The 27,906-nt window shown below is 42.6% G+C and overlaps 2 protein-coding genes across 4 annotated transcripts in view; one reads left to right on the top strand and one right to left on the bottom strand.

The window, feature by feature from the left end:
- LOC142590637 (uncharacterized) overlaps positions 1–27,906 on the bottom strand; it is a 72,475-nt gene that overhangs the window by 32,515 nt on the left and 12,054 nt on the right. The window lies entirely within an intron of this gene.
- Positions 1,321–27,824, top strand: LOC142590635 (uncharacterized). 3 transcript variants are annotated; one of them, XR_012830206.1, is made up of 4 exons: positions 1,321–1,898; positions 14,368–14,508; positions 24,203–24,386; positions 27,386–27,824. XR_012830206.1 is itself a non-coding variant. In XM_075702987.1 (4 exons), coding segments are annotated over exons 1-4 (549 nt in total). In that variant the 5' UTR covers positions 10,135–11,444; the 3' UTR covers positions 27,387–27,824. The 3 variants fall into 3 exon arrangements, 2 of the variants coding, with proteins under 2 accessions (XP_075559102.1, XP_075559101.1); XM_075702987.1 differs by lacking the exon at positions 1,321–1,898 and adding an exon at positions 10,135–11,667; XM_075702986.1 differs by lacking the exons at positions 1,321–1,898; positions 27,386–27,824 and adding an exon at positions 10,135–11,667 and having other exon boundaries at positions 24,203–24,643.

A 27,906-nucleotide genomic window follows, 5' to 3' on the forward strand; every position in this document is an offset into this window, starting at 1 on the left:
CAACTCATAAGAAGTGCTTAGGTATCCTCGGATTTTCTTCGTACTTAATGCACAAACTTCGAAGTCATTTTTCCTGGCGAAATGAGTTAAATATCATCGTCCTTTGTCTGCTGTCCGGCCTTTGTGTGAGCCTTATACATCTTCGCAGCCACTCCTGTCATGCACAGTAATTTGTGTACTTGTGCTTGTATCTCTAATGGCATATGATTAATTAATGCATTTTATTTGCATGATCCAACTAAACATGATCTCAAAAAGCTTCACTTGACTGCTCACTTGTCCCTGTGGCTACATTGTGTGGACGTACTATCAGCGTCAAATGAAATGCAAACAGCAGAGTGCATGCCTGTAGCATCACTGAATGTATAGTGCACACACTTGGCCAATCATCACCCTCACAGGCGTGCACATCTGGTTTCACAACACTGTGCAATGATGCCCTATACTGAGATATTTTTCTTTCTGTTTTGCTTCTTGCTTTCTTAGATTTTCGGTTTTTTTTTTTGCTTTGAAATAAAAGAAAAGCATAACAGAACGAAAATTTGACTGCATTCAATGTGTTAGAAAACGTTCACTTCAATATTTTTTTCTCACACTTCAATCAAAAGCAGTGTGGCAACACTGAGTCTTGATGAAATGAATTGGCACCCTCGGAAACTGTTCCCACTGGTAATCGAAGCTGATCTTGAAGGCCATGCTTTTGTCTATTGGAAAAACTGGAACTGATTTCAGGAGCTGGGAAATACGTTATGGCCCTCATTCATTGTTTTGCTTTTGCATCTTGGCAGTTTGCTGCTGCTATTTATAGCACAAGTGAAGGAATTGTAGCACAAGTAACACTTGACACCTGTGCTGCCCTTTTTGGTGCCAGAGTGTGTGAAGGAAGGCTGCTATCTGGTCTTGAAATCCATCGAAGCAGCCTTATTCCCAGACATCACACAGCCTTGCCAAAATGGCGGTTGGCACGAAGGGTCTAGAGGCAGCGACTTGAAATAGAATTTTCGACTTACCATACCAGAAATGGTTTTATTTCCAACAAACTTTGTTGGGTGTCCTCCAGGCGAAAAGCTGCAACATACAGCTTTAATGTGCCTGAAGGCCCTCGCATGGCAGCAGTAAGTCTCCTATCGGCAAACGTATAACATACGAAACACTAATCTATTAGGATATACATTTACAATGTAGCAAAAGAAATGTGTGAAATCTAAAGAAACATTCATCTTTTCAGATAATTATATAGTATTTGTAAAAAAAATTCTTCTTAATGCACAACAAAGCTAAGATGCATATTATATGTATTATACATCCCAAAGGATCACATTTAAAAAATAAGCACTACAGACATGTCTAGCATGTACACTCGCCCACAAAATGTTACAGGGTGCGCAAGCGTGTGGCAAAACGACCCTTCTTCCCTTCTAGCTGTGCACCCATGGTATCGAGTTTGCACGCATGCGCGTCCCTCTGAGACTGCAAGCGTGCATGTTTCTGCACTTCCTCCTTGTGCGCCGGCGATATCCGAATGTAGCCGTGAGGTGCCCCTCTTGCGATGGGCGCGAAACTATGTGAAGCCTGAGCTTGCGCGTGCCGCTGCGGCTGCTTTTTGTAGAGTCCCGAGCGCCGACGCATACGGCCCAGTGGCGAACCCAGCAAGTAATTTTCTTTTAATGAGCTGCACCATTTTGTGTCCAATCTTTGTTGTTTCTTTTTATGAATGGGGCATTCTCCCACAGAAGAGCATGTCAGAAAATGCCCCCTATAGAAGGAGACAGTGTCAACTCCCATTGAAGACCAGCAGTTAGGACACATGGACCTGTGACAGAAAAGCTGCCGGATGGATCTGGGACAGCGACGCTGGCCTGTACTTTCCTATCGTCTCCATTATCCATGGCAACCTGGTATGAAGAGCATGCGTTGGCCATTTATGCTTGAACTACTTTTTCCTGGAAACAGTTAACAAAATGTTTTGCATGGAACAAAGATGGTATGTTCACCTTCGCAAGTAGTGGCTCATAGGGAAAGCTGGCACATTGGCTGGAGGGATCAAGGTTGGACATGTTGATCTCGACTGCACTTTTAACTCGAAGTCTATGGCAGCCTGAAAGCAAGAGTGCTTATGCTAATTTTCTGTTTGCCCTACGACATAGAATACACTGCCTACTTAAAGTACTCGGTAAAGCTGTTGAACAAGTTCAACTTAGGAGGAATTGTAGAAGCCCGGTAACCTGGGAAAGTTGGTATGATTTCACTGAGAGGGAAAATTAATTTGCACCCATTCAAATCTGAACTACTGGAGGCACCAGTACCTAAGCCAGAGAACCAGGGGTAGAGAGGCTGGCCAAGACTGCTTTCATCAAAACTCGTAGTAACATGATGGGAAGACGTCTGCCAGCCGATAACCGCTTCAACTAAAACTGTGCAGCATAATGTGGACAAAGCAAGACATAAAAGCTATAGAGACAAGCCCACGATAAGTATCCTCATCCCTGTAATGTTGTTTTCCTTTTTCGACGATGCATGGCACAGTTTTACTTCAAGCTCATGTTTACAAAATGGCCTCATACTATGTTTTATTGTGGAGTAACTGTTTATTCCATCACATAGTCAGCGAGATCATTACAACAGTCAAGTGAAACGTTTACCTCTGCAAGCAGCAACAAGCTTTCAGCACAAGCTTGCATGGGCTGTGAATATGCACAGAGTAAGTGTACGACATGGCTTGTTGTGTCAGGTGCACTGTCCCATTGGCCAACTGTATGAGGAAGCTGGGAGATTCCAAGCTTGAGAGTATTAGTTATAGTAATGGAAAGAATGTCGTATAGCAATAATTCATTACAATTAAACCTTGTTATATGAAACAATTATAAATAGAATTACTGCTTAAATAATAGGTGGTGAATCACCAAGAGAATTACATGTATATGAAACTTGATACATCAAACTTGCTCAGACATTAAATGGATATATTGAACTCCGTAGCATTGGACATTGGGACACATATTAAAGGCTTCACTGCAGTACATCGGCAGATCCTGGTGGCGCAAATAGGACCTACAAATTCTGCATGGGCTAAAGGGTAGAAAGCGCTGCTCTGAATGTATCTATGTAGTCAAACGCCTTTTTAACAAAGTGCTCGCACCTTCAAAATCCTTTGCTATGCAGGTCACTTTGTTTTAAAGGTTGCGCAGCTCACTGCTCACAATAGCTAAGCACTTTCAACAAAAGAAAATCTTTAACAAGAATTCAAGAGAGACTTAATGAAATAGACCGCTAATTTTTCTCTGCAAAATATCCCTGACAGCACGTTCTACTGTAGCCACCCTATGCTCCATTGAGGTTCCCAGCTTGCTCTCCAACCAAATGCAGGAACCATGCAAAGCAAAGCCCCCGATTGTCTAGTGCCCCTAAGCCTCCCTTGCTGCAAAATTTTTGGTCGCCTTCGTTGACATTCGCGGCCTATCCATGCATTCGTCAGCCGTTGATCCGTCACAACAAGTAGCATACGAGGTGAGTGAATCCTGGAGCAGGGCAACAGAACTAGTAATATCAGCATGCTCTTCAAATACACTGCTGTTAGCGCTAGCGCACAGCTTACCCTGGTGACATCTTCACGGGGCAGTGGCGGCACTGGTGCGGCATTCGTTTTATAAACGTAAATCAGCCGCCAGGGACGCATAAGTTTCTTTGTTTTACAGGCAAATTAATTGTGGTCTTCATTGTAGAGCTGTTCAACTGTAATCTAGTGCTTATGCTGATGCTACTTGCTGCATGCAGCGGTTCGTTTTCCTCACGTGATAGTGTGCGACGCTGTTGTATCTCAGCTTTCGGACTTTAAAACCAGCAAGCATCTAAAATGTGCTGCATAATAGACAGTTTTAGTTTAGCGTACGCTATAAAATAGTGGGTCATCACTGCGCATGCGCAGAACGCTAAACGACCCATTGCGTATAGCGTACGCGCACTATTTCTCAGATTTAGCATTAGTGTCTTTGCGTGGTTTGCGGAATTTGCGTGAAACATGGCGGCGGCCCCGGCTGCCAGCTTCGAATTGAATTTGGCGTTGCTTTTGTAAAATGGACTTCGTTCTTTGCAACTGATTGTGTAAATGGCTTTCGCTTAGTCTCAGGCTGCTTCGACGACAGAGTATTATGGATGACCTTGTGGTGTTTTCGAGATCGCTTCTCGTTTCGAGTGAGTTGAAACCTAACGAAAGAAACATCCGACATGTTAGCACCACCTATAGCTACAGTCGGGAGATAGCCGCAATGACGGCACATGGCCTTTAAGACCTGAACATCTCACAGGCCAACTCAACCTAAAGAAATGTGTGCTGCTTAGCATACGCTATATATACTTTAGCGTATAACATACGCTATAGTTGCTTACGCTAAATTAAAACTGTAATGTCAGACCCATAAGTTAGCTTCATCCCAATACAGTGGTGTTATGCATTCAACCATGCACTTAGCATTGTGATGAAGTATACCAACAGTGGGAAGGGGTCACAAACACTGGACATAGCAAGGTTACGCGGTCAAGCATACCATAGCGCTGAAGCATACTGAAAGTGGAAAAAGGTAAAATTACATGCAGAGTATCCTGTGGGAGTTATCTAAATGATGCATAAGCATTTGTGACTGATCACCTACTGTTTTGTCGTCATATGCTGCTGCGTTTCATATAATTGCGAGAAACGCCACGAAAAAAATCATGAAATGGAGAAGCGCATTTGCAACACCAAAATGTTAAACTGAGACCAGCATGAGTATGAAGCAGAGGCCAGTAGTAGCACTGTTCACTCCTTTTATATTATGGTGCATTTGGATGATGTTGCTGCTTCATGGAAGATGAGCATTGGCCAATGCGTGCTGTTCTACGTGACGTAATTGAACTGTCACGTTAGGTAGACGTCATACGTAAATGTGGTCAATGATGCTGCCTCCTCTCGATGCAAACCATTATCAACTGTACATCAGCGGCCGCTGCTTATGGCACGGCTGCGCAGGCCCGATCTTACAATTCGCTCGCTCATGCGGGCCTTATCTTGAAAGCAATCATCTTACGTGATGGACGGGTTTCCTCATTGGGTAAGCATAGAAACCTTTACGCATTTTGTTTTAAAGTGAAGCTTTCTTTGTCTCTTCCTCTGACTTTCCCACTCCAGCTGCTGCTGTGGACTGCTGCTGATGTCACACACACCACATCGGGGGGGGGGGGTTCAGAGTGTGTATATACATGACAGGCACAAGTAAGAGAGGAAAGGAGATGGGAGAAGCTTGTTTTCACCCCACCGCATCGAATGTGCACAATGTCCTCTGGAGCTCCCTGGCCGTTGTCACATTAGCCACCTGACAGCTGCAATTATCCGTGACTCCCCTCAGAAGCACTGAAGAAACTGCAGTGCTTATGTGCGAGGCGAGAGGGGACACAGATAGAACTGTAGAGGGAAGAAGAGGGAGGAGAAGAGGCAGTTCCCATATAAGATGGGGGAAGTGACATGAGAAGGCAAGGAAACTCCACTAACATACAACAGCGGTTGCGGTGTGCTTATGTTCAAGGCACAATACAATACGTTGCTGCTATTTCTGAAAAAATAAACACAATGAAAATATGTCAAGCGGGCAATTCACACGGCGTGCAGAAGCAGAGCCGCATTAATTAAAGCACACTGCAGCGTCCAGGAAACACTACAGAAGTGGTTGACCGTCAAATCAACACTTCTGTGCCCGCTGCATTAGCTCTGCTGCTATGGCATTGCGAGAGGTCATGGATTTGATCCCAATCGCGGGAGCCACATTTCGACGGGGGCGAAATAGAAAACCCATGTGCACTTAGATTTTAGGACACATTAAAGAACATCACGGTGTCAAAATTAATCTGGAGTCTGCCACTATGCCGTGCTTCATAATCTGAGTGTCGTTTTGGCACGTACAGCCCCATAATCCAATTCAAGTTTAAAACTTCTGCCATAACGCGATGTGCCATATGAGGAAATGACAACACTTAACCCTCTCGGGTTATAAGATATGGCCCACAACAATGCCTCATGCAAACACCTCTCCCTGTGTGTTCTGCCTATTACGCAGACAAACAGCAGTGGTGCCCACAAGGTAACGTTTAACATGAATTCGCCAATCTCGTGTTAGCCTAAACATTGAAGAAATTAAGCTTTAGCCGTCAACACTGCTAATTATCGTCAATCAGAGCATCCAGCATGGAAAGCTTCACTTACATCAATTCCCACAGGGTGTGGGATCTGCATAATTTTTCCCTTATTCCTCATTTTTGTGTGCATAGCATGAACAGGAAGATGTTCCAATGAGCTCAGTTTTGAAAATATAGTATTATATGTGCAATCTCAGATTACGGTAAAAGCACCGAAACCCTTAAGAAGTGTACAGGCAGGGATTTAGAGCTATTTCCGGCACGGTTGTGGGGATTTGGGCCCTTGCTTCGCCCATCTTGCAAGCTCCATATACGAGACTGCAACACAGCCTTGCACATGTTCCCAACTATACATGCGCACATGTGCCGTCATCTGTCACAGTATGAGCACCGAGACATCTAATAACTCACATGACACCCATTCAAAGCTGGTTCTGACGTTGCTGCAGTGATGGACCGCAATACATTACAGAAGCTCCAGTGCATAACACAACTGCATTGCGGTGAAGCTTAGTCTAGGGCATTGGCATTGAAACTTGTTTAAGAAATCACATTTCCTCAAGCCACAACCAGCATGCGTATTCGTGCTCTTAAACTGCACAAGGGCCATTCATATGCTGACGTGTCGGAATGTTAAATCAGGTGTAGTTCTGACCAGAATGCACATATTGTTTGGCATGTCTAGAAAGTCTTCCTAAAGTCACCTCTGCCGCATTACAGTTGAGTTAAGCAGGGAAGCTTATGCAATGTATTGCACTGAAGCATATTAAAAGCGAAAAATTGCAATTTCATTGCTGTGGTGATTTAAGCCCCTTGTTTGGGGGGCCATGACCGTGCCCCTCTGGAGGGCACAAAGGAGCGAGGAATCATGGTTGGAGAGCATGACACAAACCCTGGCGATGGAGAAACAGCTTTGATGACCTGCTCTACCGAAACTGCACTGCTTGTTCAGCAGGTGTTAATCAAGAAGCTAGAAAAATGAAACCTAGTAGTCTGGATATTTATTGACTACAGCAAGGCTTTTGACAGTCTGCAACACAAGATTCTAATAACAGAGTTGACTGCAAACGGTGTACATGGAATGACATATTTTGTTGTGTTCGTATCTGCTTGATTGCAGGCAATGCGTTGTCATTGGAAATAGTATTTCCTTGGACGGCAATATTGTTAGGTGTCCCACAGGGCAGCATTTTAGGTCCCCTTCGACATTTACGTTAATGACATGATAGACATACGAAGGTTGATCCAGAAATAAGTTTCCCATCAATTTTAGAAGTAGAGAACATTGTTTATTCTCATAGAAATTTACATTATTGGAAAGTTGAAACTTACATAATCGCCATCTTTTTCTATGCATTTTTGTATACAGTGCTCCAATTTCTGTATCCCAGTGTCGTAGAAGTCTGCCGCCGACCCACTGAGGAAGCATTTCACCTCTTCGACTTCATCGCTCCGGAAGCGTTGGCTACTAAAATGTTCTTTTAGCTTGGGGAACAAGTGATAATCACTAGGTGCAAGGTCCGGACTGTACGGTGGGTGGGGCATGACAGTCGACCCAAAGTTTGTCAAAAGTTCCTGGGTTTGACAGGAGACGTCAGGTCAGGCATTGTCGTGAAGCAGTGTTACACTGGCTGCCAGTTGTCCTCGCCGGCAGTTCTGAATAGCTTGCCTGAGTTTTCATAGTGTTGCACAATAACTCTCAGAGTTGATTGTTGTCCCACGTTCCATTAAATCGATCAGCAGTACTCCCTTATGATCCCAAAAAACAGTGGCCATGACTTTGCCAGCAGAAGGAGTTTGAACTTCTTTGCGACTGGTGACTCAGGGTGACGCCACTCTTGGGATTTTTATTTCATATCAGGAGTGAAATGAAACACCCACTTTTAGTCTCCCATAAAAATGGAGTCCAACAATCCTTCCTTATCTTCTTGACAATTTTGAAGAAACTGGCGAGCACAGTCAAGGCGTTTCTCCTTGTAGTCTGATGTCAATAGCCGCGGTATCCATTGAGCACAACACTTCTGATACCCCAATACTTTAGTCAAAGCTCTTTCCACTGTACCGTAAGAACTTCCAGGAATCTGAGCAATAAGTTCACAGATGTTGATCCTCCTCTTCCGCAGCACTTTGCGTTGGGCCATCTTGATAACCACCTTCGAAACTGACGGTCTTCCACTCCGTTCTTCATCGTGGACTTTCTTTCAACCGGCACTAAACTCCCTAAACCACTTTCGGACGTGTTGAACGGACATGCACTTGTCGCCATACACCTCTGTCAACTGATGATGAATATCCACGGGGGAGTCCCCTTGGCGTGCAAAAAGCGAATTGCGGAACAAATCTCGTACTTGGCGCGATCAACAATGGGAACCTCCATATCGGACGGCTGCTGAGCCAAGAATGAGCGGTGCAGCGAAGCAAAGTGCGGCTGGGGGGAATGGAGAGTGGGGGAACAGCCGCCTGCATGAGTGTTGCCGGATTTCACCTCGCACCTTCCCGTGCGGCTGGAGCTCTTTGGGAACCTTATTGCTCGATGAACCCTTGCAGAAAGCGAGGCAACAACCATTCTATATGTGGATCATACCAGCCTGTTTGTCTCTGGTCTGGAGGCTTGCGATGCCATTCCTAAAGCGAACGCACTCCTTTCGACTTCATTGGGATGGTCCAGCCACAACGGCCTTAAAAATATTATTTCTTTCCAGAACAGTTGAAATTACAAATTTACCAGGCACTATTTGCGTCTCATATTAACTACTGCATGCATGTGTGGGGCACCACTGTGAACACTAACACAAGCTTTTTCTTCAGAAACGTGCACGTCGGAATTATTGCTAACGTTCCATACCTCCACACAACATCACCACTTTTCACCAAATTTAATGCGATTTCAAACTGCCAGATCTGTATGGCTTTCCTTTACTCTATTCATATTTTTTTCTTCTAACAAAGTCTCTTCACTTGTAAAATCACTGTCGGGACTACAGCCAGGATAGATGGCTCGTGCCAAAAAGGTTAACAATTTATCTAATGCAATCGCTAACCTGTAATGTTCCTTTACTTCTTAATAAGTATGAAAACCAAGGCATTATTGATGTTCATGTATTTATCCGGAAAGAAACGTGAAATATTTTTTGGTCTACAATCATTCATTACATGATGCCTGCTCGCGGGAACAAATGTATGGATATCCATAACTGGGAGTTACTAATGCGCTGTTCTTTCTCTCTCTCTCTCTATAATATATATATATATACATATATATTTTGATGGGCTCAGACACGGAACCAGTGTTTACGGTCGTCTTCTCTGAAGAAGGACAAGAAGCCCCCGGAAAGGCTGGTGACGGTCATCGGAGACGTTGATCTTCCCAACGATGTCAGGCAGGTGTTGAACAAAGGTCCGAAATTCAGCCACGAGCCACGGATAGAAGCACATGAGTTCCTGGCGCTTAATAGGCGCATAGCAGGAAAGGCGTTGGAAGAAAACCGTGAAAGATGCCTTCTGGATGGTGTGAATACGCTTATAAGATCTACGACCAGCACTAACACGTTGACTAGCAAAGATTCTATGGGAAAAGTCGTGTCGTATTTCAGGAAGAATAGACTCCGGCTTTTTCAAGCTGACAAGGATGGTGGGTTTGTGGTGCTCACCGAGGAAGAGTTTCAAAAAAGAGCCGGCGAAGCAATTGCAAAGAACTTCATCCCTCTGAAAGCTAGTGCGACGCGAGGGAGAGGCAAGGCGGCTGCGATGTGCAAAGAATTAGATCTGAGCACGCTGGCCAATGACATTGGTAACAGCAAAAGCAATGCCCTTTCCATGTTCTTTACGGCCAAAACGCACAAACTGTCCGTGCCATTCAGAACAGTGGTCAGCGAAAATGGAACTTGGCTGATTGTGTTAAGCAAGTTTCTTCAAAAGCACCTTACATCCCTTAAAGTTCAAGATCCGTACGCCACAGAGTTCAAAAGATGTTGTTAGGTTTCTTGAGGGATGTACTTCCAATGGTTATGTGTTTTCAGTAGATGTTGAAGACTTGTTTTACTCTGTGCCCCACGATGCCTTATTTCGTTCTGTCAGAGATGCTATAGGAAGTAACAGTGCAGTAGAGTTCCAAAACTCCTCTGGCGTGTCAATATATAATTTTATGAAAATGCTAGAATTTTACCTTGATGTGACGTTAATCTCTTTCGAGAACAAGTTTTATCGACAAAGACAAGGGATTTGTATTGGATCCTGCGTCGCCCCGGTGCTTACTAACATTTTCTTAACCTGTATTGACAGCACCTTGGAGCCAATTTTAACATGGTGCTTGTCCTGTGTCGTTCTCCCCACTTGTGAACGTCTTCGTTGGCGCTGTTCCGTCCTAAATCAAGTATGCACCATCTAGCCCAAATGAATGTTGTCCTGAACTTCTAGACTCGTTGATTTTTTCATCGCCGCGTCTAGCCATAACCACTATGGTCTAGCCCCAGGGAGCCCAAACAGAGGAAACGAAGGTAGAAATGAACGATAAAGGTAATCTAAAATGACGCAGGAACTAGGCAGCCACCGTACCTGCGGTTAATCAAACATTCAAATTTTGACACTTCACGTGCCAAAGCCGAGAACTGATAATGAGGCACACCGTAGCGGTGAACTGCTGATTAATTTTCACCGCGCGGGATTCGTTAACATGTGTTTAACGTACGGTACACGGGCATTGCATTTTTACTTCGTCGAACCCCGTCGAAATGCGGCCTCCACGACCGAGATGTGATCCCACAACCTCACTTTCGCAGCGCAACGCCAAAACCACTAATACAACATGGTGGGTCTAGAAGCCATCAGGACAGTTTCAGTTGGCTGGACCAATAAACCATATTGCTTTTCACAAAATCCCGCAAAAGTTGCGGAGTCCAACATGACGGTCTAATGTGAGGAGTTTATTTTAAACTTGTTTCAATGCCAGGGCAGAATACTCAGACTTCGCCAACGTTACATCGCGATTGCATCTTTTGTCAGAATAGTAGATGCTTTCGGATTGCTACAGGCGCGCCCGTGCAGCCCACGCAGTTCGTGCGTGGTTGCGGGCCGGAGGAGAGAGATATGCACAAGAGAGGATATCTGCCACGCCTTCCGACGTCACTCATGCTTCGCAAAGAGTGACGTCGGCATCTCTCAGCTTTTTCTTTCCTCCATGGTCAGAGCACCAGCAGATATAGAAGGCCCGCTTGCACGCACTGAGCATAGTTACGTAATCGGTTTTTAGGAAACCCCATGCTTCTCTTCGCGGTCTCGCAATGGCAAAAGTTGCTTCCTTTGAATGTCAGTACTGCGACTTGCGGTTAGCGAACAATCGCAGTCTGCAGAGGCACATAAAACTTGTGCACAAAATCACTCACCCGAAGTACTACTGCGACGAGTGTGAAGTAGCCCTGACTTTGAAAGAACTGGAGTACCGCCATATCAGCGTGCATTTCTTCGAGCCAGAATATGAGAGGTATCACTTTCTGACAATGCCAGGTAAGACACTTGCTTATTTTCTCAAAGCAACGCGTGATTACCGCTGCACCTGTTATTTTTGCATTACGGGCTTGCAGAGTGAACGATTCACTTGTTCACTTATTGCTTGAAATTTGCTCATTTATGGTGCTTTCATGCTTAACATTTTATCTGACCATGCACTAGCTGCAACTTATACCATCATACATTAAATTGCATGCTTATCATTGCTGTTTTGAATCGAAGCAACGCAGAATCATTGCTGATGGATCTTTTTTAGGAATCGCATATTTAAGTTTTAAAAAAATGTACCCGCCGCGGCGGCCGCATTTAGATGGGAGCGAAATGCAAGAAATGCCTGTGTGGCACGTTAAAGGGACATTAAAGTGAAAAATTATTTCTTCTGCATCGGTAAATTACCGTTCTACAACACCAAAAACACCACTGTTACAATGATAAGACGTTTGGTAAGCCAGAAAAAGCGCAAGAACGAAATACGGGTGGCGACGCCTACTTGAGTTCCCGCACCTGGGGGCCATGACGTCGTGGATTTTGATGGCATCCTCTAGGGCCTACTAATTATATGTAGCGGTACAGATTGACTATATTGAGTTCTAAAGGAACCAAATATTAAACATGGCAAGTTTCAGGAACCTTTATTCAGCCAACGCGGCCCAAATGCGAAAACATACTTTGGAATCCCTGACGTCACGCTAACGTACCGGCACTGGGGTTTCGGCACGAAATTCAAATACTGATACTTCGACCTTCATTTTCTCATCTAATAATCAAACTATTTTTTTGAAATCACTGCCTGCAGGGTTCTCAAACAATGCTTCATTAGTCTAAACTGATTTATTGTTTCGCTTTAGCGTCCCTTTAAAGATCCCCTCGTGGTCAAAATTAATCTGGACTGTGCCACTATGGCATGCCTCATAATCAAATCGTGGTTTTAGCGCATAAAACCCTAGAATACATTCTATAAAAGAAAAGTGACTGAAGGAGCATGAATGAAGTTAATGATTTGCTATTTTTACTTTAACTAATGAAAGAAAGAAAACAAATATACAAAGTATGAACCCTGCTTCTAGTTCCCAACTTCTGTAAGGTAAACCATGCGATACAATATATGCAGATTTGGTAGCATGAATATTAGCCATAGTGGTGGCCATGCCATGCAGGAAAGCACTCGCTTTGCAAACTTGGAAATGGGTAAGCACCTATAGTATGGTACAGGAAAAATTTGTTTCTCCCCATTGCAGCAAGCACCTACTTTTTTTTTTTTACTGCATTCTTTAGGGTCTAGAAGCAATAGTTGTCAGGTTAGGTAGCATGGACAAGCCTCCTTGTACATTAATAATGTGTTAAATCAGCTTTTCTGTTCAAGAAATCTGGTCTAATCTTGTGCCCTAAACTGGTGCTGGAGCTTTCATATGCTTTACAGTCGTCGTATAGTTATGCACAGGCTTGCGCGGTATTGCACACTAATGAATAGAGGCAAGTGCACAGGTATGAGATTGCACTTCTGCCTAAGGTCGATCTGCAATCGAGTACATGGCTTTGTGTGAGCGAGAACTCCATACAATGGAAAGGATTGCGTCTAAAAACATGTACGCACAGCAGAAAAAACAAAGTAGCACTTCATATCAATCTTAACACAATAAGTAAATGCTGAGTCAACCAAAGCGCAAATTTTGCATTGTTTGATTAAAGAAGTGCTAGAAGTACTGTACACTAGTTCTAATGATAGCTCCTGTCGAAGTTTTATATTTCCTGAATTCCCAATGTGCAAAAAATTTAAATCTACTAATTGTTCAGTTAAAACACGGGGAAAACATGGTGTCAACCACGTGCCAACTCACGCGTGTTAGCCGGCATGTCAACGGCGTCTGACACGCCGGCTGAGAAAAAGAAGAGGAAAGAAAAAAAGAAGGATACGCCAAGAAACCAAACTAAGTGTTGTTGCCTATAGCTTGAAATTTAGCATAGCGGATAGATTATAAAGCTCCTTTTGAAATGTTTATGCCTATTTGTTGCAATGCCTTGAACTTATAGACAAGGTATGATTCTCTGTATTTTCTTTCTCGTTCAGAACGGAAATTTGTAAGATGTAGAGTTGTCATTTTCAGTTGTCATTTCATGCAGTTCTTGGCGTTGCTCACGAAAAAAATTTTGATGGCAGTCACTTTGTGCTGCTATAATTAGACGCCATGTCACAGTGTCAACCTCAAATTAATAAAGAAAATTAGCTTACAGTTTCTATACATACTGTCTTCGCAGGAGTTTGATCTCTGTATGAAAGCTGCAAAATGTACTCAAACAAAGCATAGTTTAAAAATGTACAAGAAACAACATCATTCTTGTCACTTTTTATATCTTCTTTTTCTTCAATTCCATTATGCTTCGCTCTAAAATTTTGCCCTGAGAAAAACAAATGCTTGATCCTCATCAGGAAAAGAGAAAAGATGTCACTGAACCTCTTCTTCATAACTACTGAGTTCCACAACATGTCTACGATTCAACTTTGTAACGCTAGTTCTGTGCATTACACACCCTGAAATGCAGACTGAACATACAAGTGTCCAGGGTACTTAATGTTCTTTCTTCTTCTAAATTACCCCATAAGATATTCTGCACAGCCAACATGGGCTTACAATAAACTGATTCCCCTTGACGCACTGCATACATGTAACATTTGCTTTATTTTATTATCCTGATCAGCTTTCAAGTCATTGAAGGAAAAGGTGGAGAAAGACACACGCAGTCACTTCATTGCAAGGACAGGTACAGAGACTTGCGGCCACCTGAAAAAGAAGCATTTCTACTTCGTCTGTCACCGGTCTGGAAGTTATGCTTCACAAGGTATCGTGAAATGCCCGTATCATGACCACCAGTCTGAGTCTCTGGCTTTGATGGGTTTTTAAAAACCACAGAGATTTTTGTTCAGTCATGTTTATACGATTACTCAAAAAAGCGTTAACAGCATATCGGAATGAACCTCAACCTGGACAGTTATCTCGGTATGCTCACCCAAGCTGGGAATCATGTGTGCGTAAAGTTGGGCTTAAGCATACTCCAAGGCCATCTTGGCCAAGATTATACATATTATTCTATTTCCTTCCTATCATTCAACGCACCATGTATGCAGTAACACTGAATGAAGTGCGAGTGATGCGAAAGAAAATAGAACAGGATAAAAATTGTATACACTAGCCTGACCCTGGTCACCTCAAAGCCTATGCATCAATATTAAACTACTTACACCCGAGTCCAAGCGTACCACTGTCAAGTGGCTGCCCTTTAAACAAAGCTCTAGTAATGCTGGACCTTGCTGTTAAAGAACTCCTATAATCAACCACAAGACATCGGCTGTAATTGCAAACCAGACCTATGATAGCACCAATGTTAAACTATTTGTTGTCACCAATATGAGTTAAGCACATTTGTTTTAGAACTACACTGTACTATTTCTGTGTCAGTGATTGCAGGGGAGTCCTCGTGTATCGTGTTAGACATAAAAGGATTAAAGAGATGCCTACAGAGACATTGCGAAAGTAGCTGGTATTAGTAGATTGCACCAATGATTGGAACATCTTTTTGGAGCACATGTTATAAGCACATGTAATAAATAACGAACAGTGACACAATACATCCAGCGGTCAGATGCAAGTAATACTGCTCAACATGACAACAGATCACTCTTCACCACTGTCGGAGTGGCAAAGTTTAAAGTTCGTTTCCAAAAGCATTGCCTGCCTGGGTTACATGTCGTCATAACCTTCTCATGTTATGAATACGTAAAATTTATAGCAGGCCCATCCCAAAAATTTGGGGACGTCCAAAGCCAGTATATCAAAAAAATGTCTTCTGTTTGATTCTACTCTAACCTTATAGTCCACGGATTTCAAGTGACTGGCCCAGCTAGTAGTGCAGGTGGCATGCAGCTCTAACAAGTAGTGCGGCTGGAATAGGAATACTTTATTGTGGCACTGGTGGCCTGAATTCAAAGCCTTTTCATTAAATAACAAAGCTCAAAAAGAACAGTGCCACAGTTATTTTTGTCTTACTGAGACTTGGCTAATTCAGCCCACACCCACAGTGGGTGGTGTGTCAGCATGCAGCGGTGGCCTAGCCAGTTAAGGATTTGGGCTAGGAAATAAGTAGTCATGGTGCATGTTGGAGCAGAAAAATTCGCCCTTTTGGAATAGTTCGAGTAGTACAGCAGTAATGTGTAGCCATTTGGTGCAGCTCATTATTACTGTGCACTCACTAAATGCTGCTCAACAGCAAAGGAAGACACCAAGGCCAACAGCCAGCAGCAGCCAATTAGTACCACGTCAGTATGTTGCAAACACTTTTCTTTGAATAGGTAAGAAACCTTCATAAACAATTGAAAAATTCATGCAGAAACTCCTCTGGGACTTAAGTACGCTTAAGCATTGTACCACTTGCTCATCTCCACGCAGCCCAATGTCATTATCAACTCATTTTCAAGGATACGGCAGCCTGTAATGGAAAATTTCAGAAAGACATCCTAGGGAAAGTAAAAGACGTCCAAACGAATGTTACTGAACTTCTTTCCTAAATGGAAGGAACCTCTGGCGTCACGAGGTAATTCATATGCTTGACACCCAGGACAAACTGGAAAGCATAAAATCAGGACAATTGCAACACAAGTTTGGTGGTAGACGACCTCAGTAACAGATTGCGTCACAACAACCTTATCTTTAAAGCAGTCATTGAGCAAGACTCAGAGACGTGGCAGGAAAAGGAAGGGCTTGTAACTGAGTTAGTTTCTAAATATTTAGGCATTGCAGCTGGTGAAATTGAACGTGCCCATAGAATAGGACAGAAAAGACAAGGCTATACTTGGCTGGTAATTGTGAAATTCCTAAACTTAACAAAGAAAACACATACTGAAAAATGCATTTAAACTAAAAAAGGTTTGAATCGTCTCATGTGGACTGATAAGGATTTTTCGATGAAGATGCAGTCCAGAAACTCTGAGATTTCGGACGTTCCAAACAGAAGCCCGCTGAAAGGTTCAAACTTCTGTTTGGCAAGCTTCTACTAAACAACACGATTTGTCTTTGACCATACCACTAATGAAGTAAGTGCCCTCCCGAAACGTCACGTCCTCGTGAAAACCCAGTGATGTAAAAAATGAACGCTGTGATGCATGTGTGTCAATTCTTTTGTCAAACTTCCGCAGCTTATTTCGTAAGCAAGATCACCTCTGTTCTTATCTTGAATCCTGTTCAGTAGACGTTCTAGGCACCGAAACCTGGTTGTCATTCGACATTTTGGATCGTCCTTGTCTCGTCAGTTTTCATTATTTAGAAAACATAAAACTGAATCGAGAGGTGGCGGTGTGTTAATCGCAGTAAAATCTAGTTTAGAAGCTTGTGTTATTGAAACTAATTCCTGCCTCAAAATTGTAAGGGTTGCTCTCTGTCTGCCCACACATTCTACCTCTGTCATTGGAGTCTGCTATCGTCCACTTGATTCATCCCACTACTTTCCGGATCATCTAAACAAGTCTTTAAGTTTTGTCCAGAACAAGTACCCGACATCACCAATATTTCTTGTCGGCGATTTCGACTATCCCAATATTGAATGGCATTGATGCCGACCCCTGTATGGCACAAGAAAACCGTCAATGCCAATATTTTCCTGGCATGCTCTCAACTTTCAATTTGCATCAAATTGTTTCTGTTCCCACTCATGGTGATTCACTCTGACCTCATACTAGCCACAGAACCAAATAATGTTACGGAAAATGTATTGGATGGTATCAGTGGCCACAATATCTTGCATTGTGAATTCATAGGTGCCCTAAAGAAACATGAAAATAGAAAGAAATTCATATTTGATTACACCCGCGTGAATGTCAGCGGGCTTGTTAGTGACCTTTCCACCTTTTCTGTCGGCTTCTTGCAGTCATTCCCTCATTGCAACATAAACACAAACTGGGTTTTTCTTCATAATGGGCTGATCACACTTAAAAAGAAAAGCATATTCCAAAATTCAAAATAACAGCCTGCACAGAAAGCACTTGGTTTGCGACGCATGTGAAACCTATATATTGCAGAGCTGAACTATGAGCATCTGTGGAAGATTGGAGGCCCTATCGTGAGCACGCACACTTATGCAGGACCATAACAACAGCCAAAGATAAATTTTTCAACCATGACATTTCAGACATGCTTAGCAATGACACAAAAATTTAGGAAACCCAAATTATCGAACTTGACGGTACCGTTATCTAAGGATGGTAACATTCTTTCTCTGGCACGTGTTGCTATTGAATTCAACAAGTTTTTTTTCATCCGTTTTCACGGACGAGACTCCTGTACCTAGTAGCTTTCAGGCCCCTATTTTGCATTCAAGCATGCACAACATTAATATCGCTTCTGAAGTAGTACAGTCCTGTATCGATTGTCTTCCAACTAACTCTGCTCCTGGCCGTGATGGCATCTGCCCTAAACTTCTTAAGATATCCAAACCTGCAATATGTCGCATTTTAGCCAAGCCTTTTCAGCAATGTATTGACACGGGATGCGTCCCAAATGTTTGGAAGGCAGCTTGCATAATTCTCATATTTAAATATGGTGATTCGTCTAACCCATCAAATTACAGACCAATTTCTTTAACCAGCATGTGCTGCAAACTTCTCGAACACATCATTTCATCTGCTCTAATGAAGTTTCTTACAGAACATAACTTTTTCTTTATCAGTCGGCATGGACTTTTACACGATTGATTTGAATTAATGACTTGCATAACTCCACTCATTCTTTCTATCGATTCGATGTAATATCTCTAGACTTCGCGAAGGCTTTTGACAAGGTTCCTCAATTCTGGCTTATTCATAAACTGACAGATCTTAACATGTGAGGATAACTAGGTGGACTACAATCTTTTTAACTAACCGGTAGCAGTCAGTTTTCATCAATGACCATTTGTCTCCATTAAATCATGTCAAATCTGGAGTACCGCAAGGTTCCATGCTCAGGCCTATTTTGTTTTTAGATTATATTAACGATATTAGTAATGGTAGGCGTTTCATAGACTATTTGCTGATGATTGCGTGATCTACTAACCCTGAGGACACCTGCTACCTTCCATCTTACTTAGACAATCTCCGTAAGTGGGGCAGTAAGCAAGCGGAAATCAACATTAATATAACAAAAGCTATCAGATTCGGGACTACAGCTAAACCCGTGTTATGCAATTGCATAATTATAAAACATGCCCGTAGCCTCGGTATTCGCAATATCTGGGTGTTCATTTGTCATCCGATCTGTCATGGAACATTTGCGTAGATGTGATCTTCACTAGAGTGTTTTAGTTTAGTGTCATTACGGTCCACACCGCTCTAAGTTGCCCCGCTAAGCCACATGGTGGAGTGGTGGGTGATTGCATGTTTTAGTTGTATGTCTAGCCTAGCGGAGCAGAGGGACGGATGGATAGGTGCTACGAGTGTCCCCTTTGGAAAGATGTGTGGGTTGCGCCATGAAGCTCTTGTATTGCCTAATGTTCTACCTATGTTAACAAAGAAAAAAAAAAAACCCACGATGACTTCCCATAACCAAACTTTCTGAACTTTGTCTTTGCAAGCCTCTGTTGTTTGACGTTTCCCTACTTTTTGTCCACCAATCTTCCGTTCGCTGCTTACCAATCTTTACTGCATACATTTTTACTTTCCCTCTGCTCTTGCTGAACCCAAGGGCTTCAAGCAGGCCAGTGGTGTATGTGTGTGAAAACTTTTATTCTAATGATGTCCGGAGGCTAGACTTCTCAAGCCAAGGCAGGCCGCTCCCATGTTGGCACTGTCAGGCCAAGCCTTTCAGCGACATCATGGGCCCCCTGGACTGCCCTTAGTTGGTCCTGAAACAATGGGCTTTGAATCCTTTTCTCCCACTGTGTCCATTCTTCAACGAGTTTGGGGAGAGTCGCGGGACACCCCGCCAGCATATGTCTGATTCCAATGATGCCATTACAATCATTGCAGTTCATCTTAATCTCCCTCTCTGGATATATTTTATTAATGGTATATAGGCCAGTGGTGCCTAAATCTACTGCTGGGGAGATATTTCACATTCTAGTAAAGCATGCTCTATTGTTTCCCTAGCTTTACCGCAGCAAGCACATGCTTCTTCCTTCTTATATCTTGCTGTATAAGTGCGTGTTCTAAGGCATCCCGAGCTCATTTCAGAAAGTAATAAGCTTCCCTTTGAGTTATAACAGATTGTTTCTTTCCCAATATTGTTATTTCCTCTTCAGTAGTTACTCATAGCAGGTTTATTTTCCATTGCCGCCAGCCACGATATTATCTCGGCCTCTCTGACTTTCCGCTTGATGTTCCTTTCGTATTTGCAGTGCCTTCTGGCCGAATTCAGGGTAATGAAACAAAATAAAAGCACCTATAAGTAAAACTTGTAAGTAAAGCTTTTATAAGTAAAATGAATACATATAGCTTATTTGTCCATAAAGCATCTAAACGTGAACTTGTAATGCGTTACCGGTCCATTTTATCCAGTGGAAAATGAAGCCCCATCTTGGGAAATGCCACGTGATAGCCAGCGAGCTTGCATTTTGCATCCAATCTGATCCTTTCTGATGCCAACATGTTGCACAGCATGCATCACATACTACCGCGCTGCGAGGTTTTCAAATGGGTCAGCATGCGCACCTTCTAGCAGACATAAGTCTTCGTCTGTGCAAATCTGTCTTGTAAAGAGCAAGGCAGGCAAGGTGCCTCGATGCACGTGCCAGAGTGGGTGTGTGCATTGACCACCCTTGCTAGAAAAAAATGGCAGCAACCTTCTGCTCAGGCAGCTTGTAAGCGGACCGTGTTTCTGACTCCACCAGCCTGCTTGCAGCTAAGCGGAGGGCGCATGCGCATTCACGCTTTCGCTCCGCTCAGCTGCTTAGCCGAGTGTAAAAACGGCAAACTAGAACACTCTACTAAAGCAACCAGATCACTTGGCTTCATAAGGCACTATTTGCACTCGGCTAACTCCGAGACCAAATTTCTGGCTTACACCACCTTAGTATGCTCTAAAATCGAATATGCCTTCTTAATTTGGAATCCACACATGAGGCCTACCTCGAACACAAACTAGAGTCTCTGCAAAATAATGTTGCTCGCTTCATCACAAGAAACTACTCGCATACATCTAGTTACGGAAATCAAATATTAGATTAATTTAGCTCCTCTCAATATACGCAGGCTTCCGACACTATTGTCCTTCTTTCATAAACTTTACTCCAATCGGTTGTCCCACGTGACTCTAAATATCAGACTAGCTCGTGACATGTGTCTTGACGGCTTGATCACCAACTTAAAATCGCACCCATCTTCGCCCACACTAATCCGTTTTTCCACTCACCTCTTCTCCTCGCTATTTGTCACGACTCATTTGTACATAATTTAAAGTTGTTCCTAGAAATCTGAACTACCTCTTACCTTGCTGTTCCGTTCCAGTTGCATTTCTTGATGTTCTTATTTAATATGCAATTTTGCTTTCCTGTTTAGTAATGTATGCTTAAATTTTTTTCCATTGTTTTGTAATGTAAAACAGCTCATTGTGATAAGTCAAGTATTTTAGGAACCTTGAACCTTGTCATCACTATGTTTTTTCACACATTGTATATACCCTGTAATAAGTCGTTTTTTTTCACTAATTCATGTTGTTCCAATTCATATTTCTTGTTTAGTTGTGTACTTTTGGTATGTTTTGCTCCTTTCATTGTAATCCCTGTAAGAGATGGTGTCTGCCATGAAAAGGGTACCTGGCCCATACCATCGTCCGACTCATTCATGCTAAGGATGTTGTTGAAGGGAGGAATGAGGAGTAGGGGATTTATTTACAATATCTACATGAAGGGTGGAGAACATTACATCTGATCAGTCTAGCATGACTGAAATGCACACTGAACTGCCGAAAATGTCTGCTTAAACACTCTCTGTCCTTACTAGATCCCTAGGCCAGGGAAAGCTGCCATCCAACCTTCATCCAATCAAAGCGTCCAAAGTCGTCGAAGTACCCGCCTTTGAGGGCGAAGGTTCACACACTCTCTTGCACTTTTGTTTTACTGAACACACCAAAACCAGTGAGGCCTCATAGACAGGTGTTGTCACGCTTGACTCAAGCTGGCATGTCGTTCCTGAGCTGACTCTGCAGTTTGCTGCTGAATCTGTCATGACCGTGACTATTACCAGAGTACATGGGGGAATGCCATAGAACAAACATTTCCAGGAGTTTTCTTGCTCCAATTGGTCCCTGAAGGTGACAGCGAACCAGCTAACAATCCTGTCCGCCAAACGTGTCTAGCCTTACTGACTCCGAAGGGCTATTCGAAGGGGGCGTGTTGTTGGCTTCACGAAGCGATTCATTGCAGTGAAGCCAGAAGGTCACTATCCCCGCTGGCCAATCGTAACATCCCCCACCCCTATGCCTCCTGGGCTCTTTAGGGTACTTGAACAAAAAAGTGTTATGGAAGTTAATATGACCGGTATAAACAGCAGCGTTGCAGCAACACGGACTGCTGCAGACGGCGGCGCCAGGTGTGCTGATGACGTTCTGATCATTATAAGCTGATACTGCTCTTTAGTGCCTTATCCATCCACGTCAAACCATTATGCGCCGCGTGGACCATATCTTGAACTCCGTGTTCTCGTCGCTTTGCCTTGAAGAGCGGGCCCATATCTTGAAAGCGATCTGCGAAAGGTGCAGGGTGCGGTGTGTGCTGAGAGATTTGCGAGCGCTGCTTCGATCTCGTGGTAGCGACAGGCAGAACAAAGGTAAAGCCACTCACTGCTCCATGCTCTATCTATATTGTATGCACTTTTCACTTTGTTGGGTACTTGAAGGCTGTTCACCTCCGCCGTGGGTCGGCCCAGTATTGCACTATCTCTGGGATCGGCCCACATTTTTATCTTGCGTGATGGACGTTTGGTAAGCATAGAAATGCTTACACATTTAAGAAAATTTTAACACCCAGAACCAGCCAATTATTACCATGCCAGTATGTTGCAAGTACTTTCATTTGAGTAGGTAGAAAGCCTTTGTAAATAAATAAAAATTTTGTGGGCTAATGAAAGCAGCTGTGTGCCTAGGCGTCGGAGAGGCAAGAAATTACAACTGCACTAGAACAATTTGCTCTGTCACACATAACAAAAGAAGTGAAGGTGAATGTCTTATGTGCATTGCAAATGACACATGTGCTTTCATATGCACTATGGCACATGCACAAGTGTATTACACCCGATAACAATGCAAGAAGCTCGACAAGAGACTGCCGCGAGGCTATGAACGGCGTCCAGAAGGAGGTGCCATAGCACAAATGGATGCAAAGATGGCAGTGGTGGACACAAACAACATTGCTACCATTCCATGCACTCAATTTTGTTACATGGTGGTTTGCTGGCCTCTGCAAATAGATATGAGTTGATTCAACTGCAAATAGATATGAGTCAATTCATCAGCTAACTGTAGCTCTAGTTACTGATACCCAACCGACCTGATGAAGCAGTGCCGATTAGGGCCAATGGTCAGGGTAGTGTGCCATGAAATTAGCTTTTGGTGATTGTGATATGGGCTGCAAGCAGTTACAGGAAGCTTGGTGTTAATATATTAGTACGATTGGCAATTGTTTCCGAGATCGTTAGTACGAGTTTTTGATAACTGATGAAGCACTGCTGTACGAGTCCACAAGATCACAGCAGATCTGCTTTCCATGTGAAGCTTTCATCACTTTAACTTGTATATTATTCTACTATATGCAGGGCTCACAAACCATATACAATATTTTCCGGACAATAATTTGAACCTGGCACAAGTAACCTCCCCCTCTTTTCACAAGTCGGCAACTATCACAAGTGTGCACAGAAGTTAGTTCCTGTACTTAAAAGATCACAAATTGCCATACAGTTCTGAACCACGTGCAAGAACACATGTATGCAATGCAAACTGTGTGCCTTCCAGTGGTCAATCGGTCTTACTGCATGCCATTGTGCTTGCTATGAATGCTGCTTTTGTCACCGTACCCTGTTAGCATTGCATATAGTAATTGCTTCGATTGGTGTTGACAGCCAGGACGAAACTTATACTGAGAGAGGCATGCCTGATAATCAGATCGTGGTATTGGCATGTAAAAACCCAGATTTGTTTTATTTGTTCTTGTTTCGAGACAAACCAAGTGTTTTTGAAATGCTGCATGCAATGCTTTGACCTCGGGCAATCCATTGCATTACTGCAAATATTACTCAATATTTGAAAAGTCTAGTAGATGATCCATCTCAAACTGAATTACTTGCACGTTCACTATTTGTTTCTTATATTTAAGTCTTCTCGTACCCCTGCTGAAAACGCTGCGTTGCCCTGAAAGCGTGAAAATACCACACCTTTGCACAGTTCGCGTAGCCAGGTTTCAGGCAAGTTGAATTGTAGCTAAATGGTGTAAATGGTGTAGTAGAACCACCACTAAGCATGTGTTGGAAGTCCAGTGCTTAAGTTAGAATAAACTACCCGGTTATCTTTTTCCACAGCTACAAGTAAACAAAAGCTGAAGCGGCCTTCAAGTGTCATGTGTGGAAAAAGATGTTTTGCGGCAATGGCTGTGACTGAAGACAACACAGGTGTGTGTGTGGTTTTCCAATTAAAGCACAGAGGCCACGACTTTGAACTGGGTCGTGTTTTTCTGTCCCAAGTCGGAAAGAGCTGCTATTGCTGGTAAGAAACCGCTTTTGCCCTGCTTTATAATACATAAAGAGTGGTTGTTGAGTTTTCAACATCCCAAATACAAGGCAATACTCATGCCAGACCATGCAATGAACTTGGAGCACATGAAATTCATTTATAATTCATAATTTCCACATAATTCGAGGCCACCTTTACTGACTGCAGGGCATTATAGTTAATGACATCATAAACATGTTTATCATTTTGCTACATTGTATCAATGCCTGAAGGGTTCAGAGAGAGAGAGAAAAAAGGAACCGTTCTCCAATTTCACAGCGGTAACAACTACCTTGGCACAGCCAGTGGCCTGTATTTGACCTATATGGCTATTCTTATTGCAGGCAACGACTTTAGTTATTTTATACTTGTTTGCATCACTTCATGTACCAAGCAGGAAGGTGTAGTGCCTCCTGGTGCACTGTAGGCCACGTAGCAGACTGTGGCTTTTTCTTTTTCTGTTTTATTTTTCAGGCTTTCAGTTAACTGTATTGGTATGACTTATGATCCTAGTGGGATTCAATGTCTCAAAATAGCAGTAAGCTGGAATAATTTCCACCTGGGATTACTTAAGGTGCATTGTACATAATTATGTCTGCCATTTTGCCGAAACTGATGTGCAAGTATTACAGACATCGATGAAACTGCGACCTCTCACCACTACTGTAGGTCATCCACAGCAGATGCGCTTTCCATGTGAAACTTTCATCAGCTCAAGTTGTATTTTACTCTACTATATGTAGGGCTCACAAACCATGTGCCATATTTTCTGGACTATAATTTGAACTGTTGTACAAGTCACCCCCTTGCCCCCCTCTTTTCACAACTTTCAAAGAAAAAATATGTGTATATAACTCATTGTATAAGATGCATCTATCTTAACTTGGGTCAGCATCATGAAATGCGATTGTGCATGTTTATACACTTATCCTAAAATGTCGTACTTACCCATTTCAGGGCACTAAACTTCAGTAAAAAAAAATTTTATGAGCCGCACATTCTAGCAGACAAAGTAAACTGCAAGTACATTGCTGGAGAAAAAGAATGTCTCATGTTGGTCTTGCATATATAAGTTACACTGTTCTACAATACGCTTGGACGAAAATGAAAAGAAAATGGTGGCACCTATGGTTTGGAAAATATGGTGCCTTAATATTTGGATGCTTATGAATCAGCTATGTGAATGAAACATGATTGAAACGATCACGATAATTAGGCTTATACCCCTGTCACACGGTGAAAACTAATGTCATTTGAAAATGATGACAATTACGATAGTAAAAAAAAAACACGCCTCAAACCTACTTTTGTCCAATAATTATTTTCCAGTATGCTAAATTCCACTAGAATATGTGATCACTGCTTTCAAACCGTAGTGTTCGATCACTAACTTGTCGACATTGCCAACGAAGTCGAGTCGAGCTAAGGCAAGCAACAGGGCGAAGAGAACGATAGGCGCGTCCGCTACATCTGCTAAAAAAGGTACGAGAAGGGCAGTTGTATGTCATCGCCTTTCTGATGTGCATGCGAGCTTCTAATATCCTCATTCTTGGCGCGTGCCACAGGAAAAAACGCGCACACTTTTATGCCAAGTCAATTGAAGTGGCCGCGGCCGATGCTCCGGTGAGAACCAACATGACTGCTGCAGCGAAAGCTAAAGATGGCTGTCTGGTCACTGGACTGAGAGTAGTTTTCTGTATTTACCTATGTGATGGACTTCAATGTCGTTAAAGCAATAATTAGGTAATAAAATGGATAGAATAATAGTGATTTTTTGTTAAAACAAAAAAAGAAGCACGTACTGTTTGCGAAACACTGGTAAACTCGTGGTGTCGAGGATACACATTCATTTCCAAACGAATGCGAATGAGTTTGGCGAACTGATTTGTTTGTAAATGTCCTTACGTTTTACCGTGTGACACCAAAGAAATGGCATTATCAGCGAATGTCATTCGTTGTAAATGACATTAGATTTGCCGTGTGACAGGGGTATTAGACATGAACTCGTAAAACAGCTTCAAGTGTCCAGTCAGTACTCTACTTGACTGAAATAATACCTTTAACTCAAAAACCCACGTGACTGCATAGCCTTCAAAGCATACGTTCACAGGTGTGTCTGCTCTGTAAATATGGATGAATGACTGATAAATCAACCATTAAAAATAATTGCTGAAAGCTTTAATTGACAATTTTTATATTGACATTAATCAAATTATGTGCATCAATTCAGTCAGTAACAGTGATGTTTAAGTTAATCTGGAAATGCTGCACATGTTTTCGATTGCAGACTGTTTTGCCCTTCTATGGTGGCATGCCACTATGGAAGTGGCAATAACTTATGCTATGGAATGTAATTGGAAAATTAAGTTCTAACTGTAGGATAGAAATTGATAACAATGGCAATATTTAGTAAAGGAACTAAAGTGGAAGACATTTTTGCCCTGGGTAGGATCTGAACCACAATCTGCACATGTCCAGTCCAGTGCAATGCTTTTACAATGGTTCAGTAATGTCTTTTGTGCGAACAAGGTTACCAACAGTGAAGGATGAAATTGGCAGCCTAGCTGTACAACTTGGTACACACAATAAATTTCTTCACTTACGTACCTGATAACACTGGTGCAGATAATCCCTATGACGGTTTATCAATGACACCAAACATTTAAACACTTTAATATGTAATCTTGTTTCTTCAAATGTAATGTAATCGTGTAGTATAATTCAGAAATGTAATCTTGCCTCTTCAGCAGCTGAAGGCTGCATAACACCTAACCTAACCTAACCTAAAAAGAACAAAAATTGCGACAGCTTGAACTATTTAACACACACCATTGCAAAAGGTTTTTGTAAGTCAATGTAACTCATTATTCAATTAAAGGAATTCTAAATAATGATATTAAAAATGTTCATCAGTGCCCATTTCACTTCCTTGCGTGCTCGGTAATTTTTACTTATGCTTCAACTAATATACACTTTTTCTCTACTCTCTCAAGACAAGCTGCGAGAAGGTGTGTCCATGGATGCAGTACTGGATAATGTGCGGTCCAACGTGGATGAGACATTCCACCGCATTAACCTGTTAAGCAAGCAGGATCTCCGCAAAATAATGAGGGATGCCAGAGTCTCGAAGACCGAGCGGCTGCACGATAATGACTATGTGAGCGTGCAACTCTGGGTTGAGAGGATGCATAGTGAAAAGGAAAACCCATTGCTCTTCTTTAAACACCAAGGACAACTTGACAAAAAGTGACATTTTTTTAGAGAAAAAAATGAGGACCTTTTGGATGACAGAGATTTTATGCTAGTCATCATGACCACACCACAACAGGAGCTTTTCAAGAGGCTTGGAACTGATCGTATATGTGTCGATGGAACACATGGAACAGCAGGTGAGCAGTACTATATAAATGCCTTAATAATAAAAGCAAGAAAGACGGAATGCTGTCCAAGAATAATTGCAATAGATATGATGAGTAGTATTCCTTCACACATGATATTTTTCTTAATTTTTCAT

Source organism: Dermacentor variabilis, chromosome 8, assembly GCF_050947875.1.
Source record: "Dermacentor variabilis isolate Ectoservices chromosome 8, ASM5094787v1, whole genome shotgun sequence".
NCBI classification, from domain to species: domain Eukaryota; kingdom Metazoa; phylum Arthropoda; class Arachnida; order Ixodida; family Ixodidae; genus Dermacentor; species Dermacentor variabilis.

What these genes read in the sequence shown, in the direction of transcription:
- LOC142590635 (XM_075702986.1), top strand. Translation starts at nt 11,445, where the DNA reads ATGGCAAAAGTTGCTTCCTTTGAATGTCAGTACTGCGACTTGCGGTTA. An exon ending in TCACTTTCTGACAATGCCAG is followed by an intron (nt 11,668 to 14,367) that starts GTAAGACACTTG and finishes TATCCTGATCAG; the next exon opens with CTTTCAAGTCATTGAAGGAA. An exon ending in TGGAAGTTATGCTTCACAAG is followed by an intron (nt 14,509 to 24,202) that starts GTATCGTGAAAT and finishes CTTTTTCCACAG; the next exon opens with CTACAAGTAAACAAAAGCTG.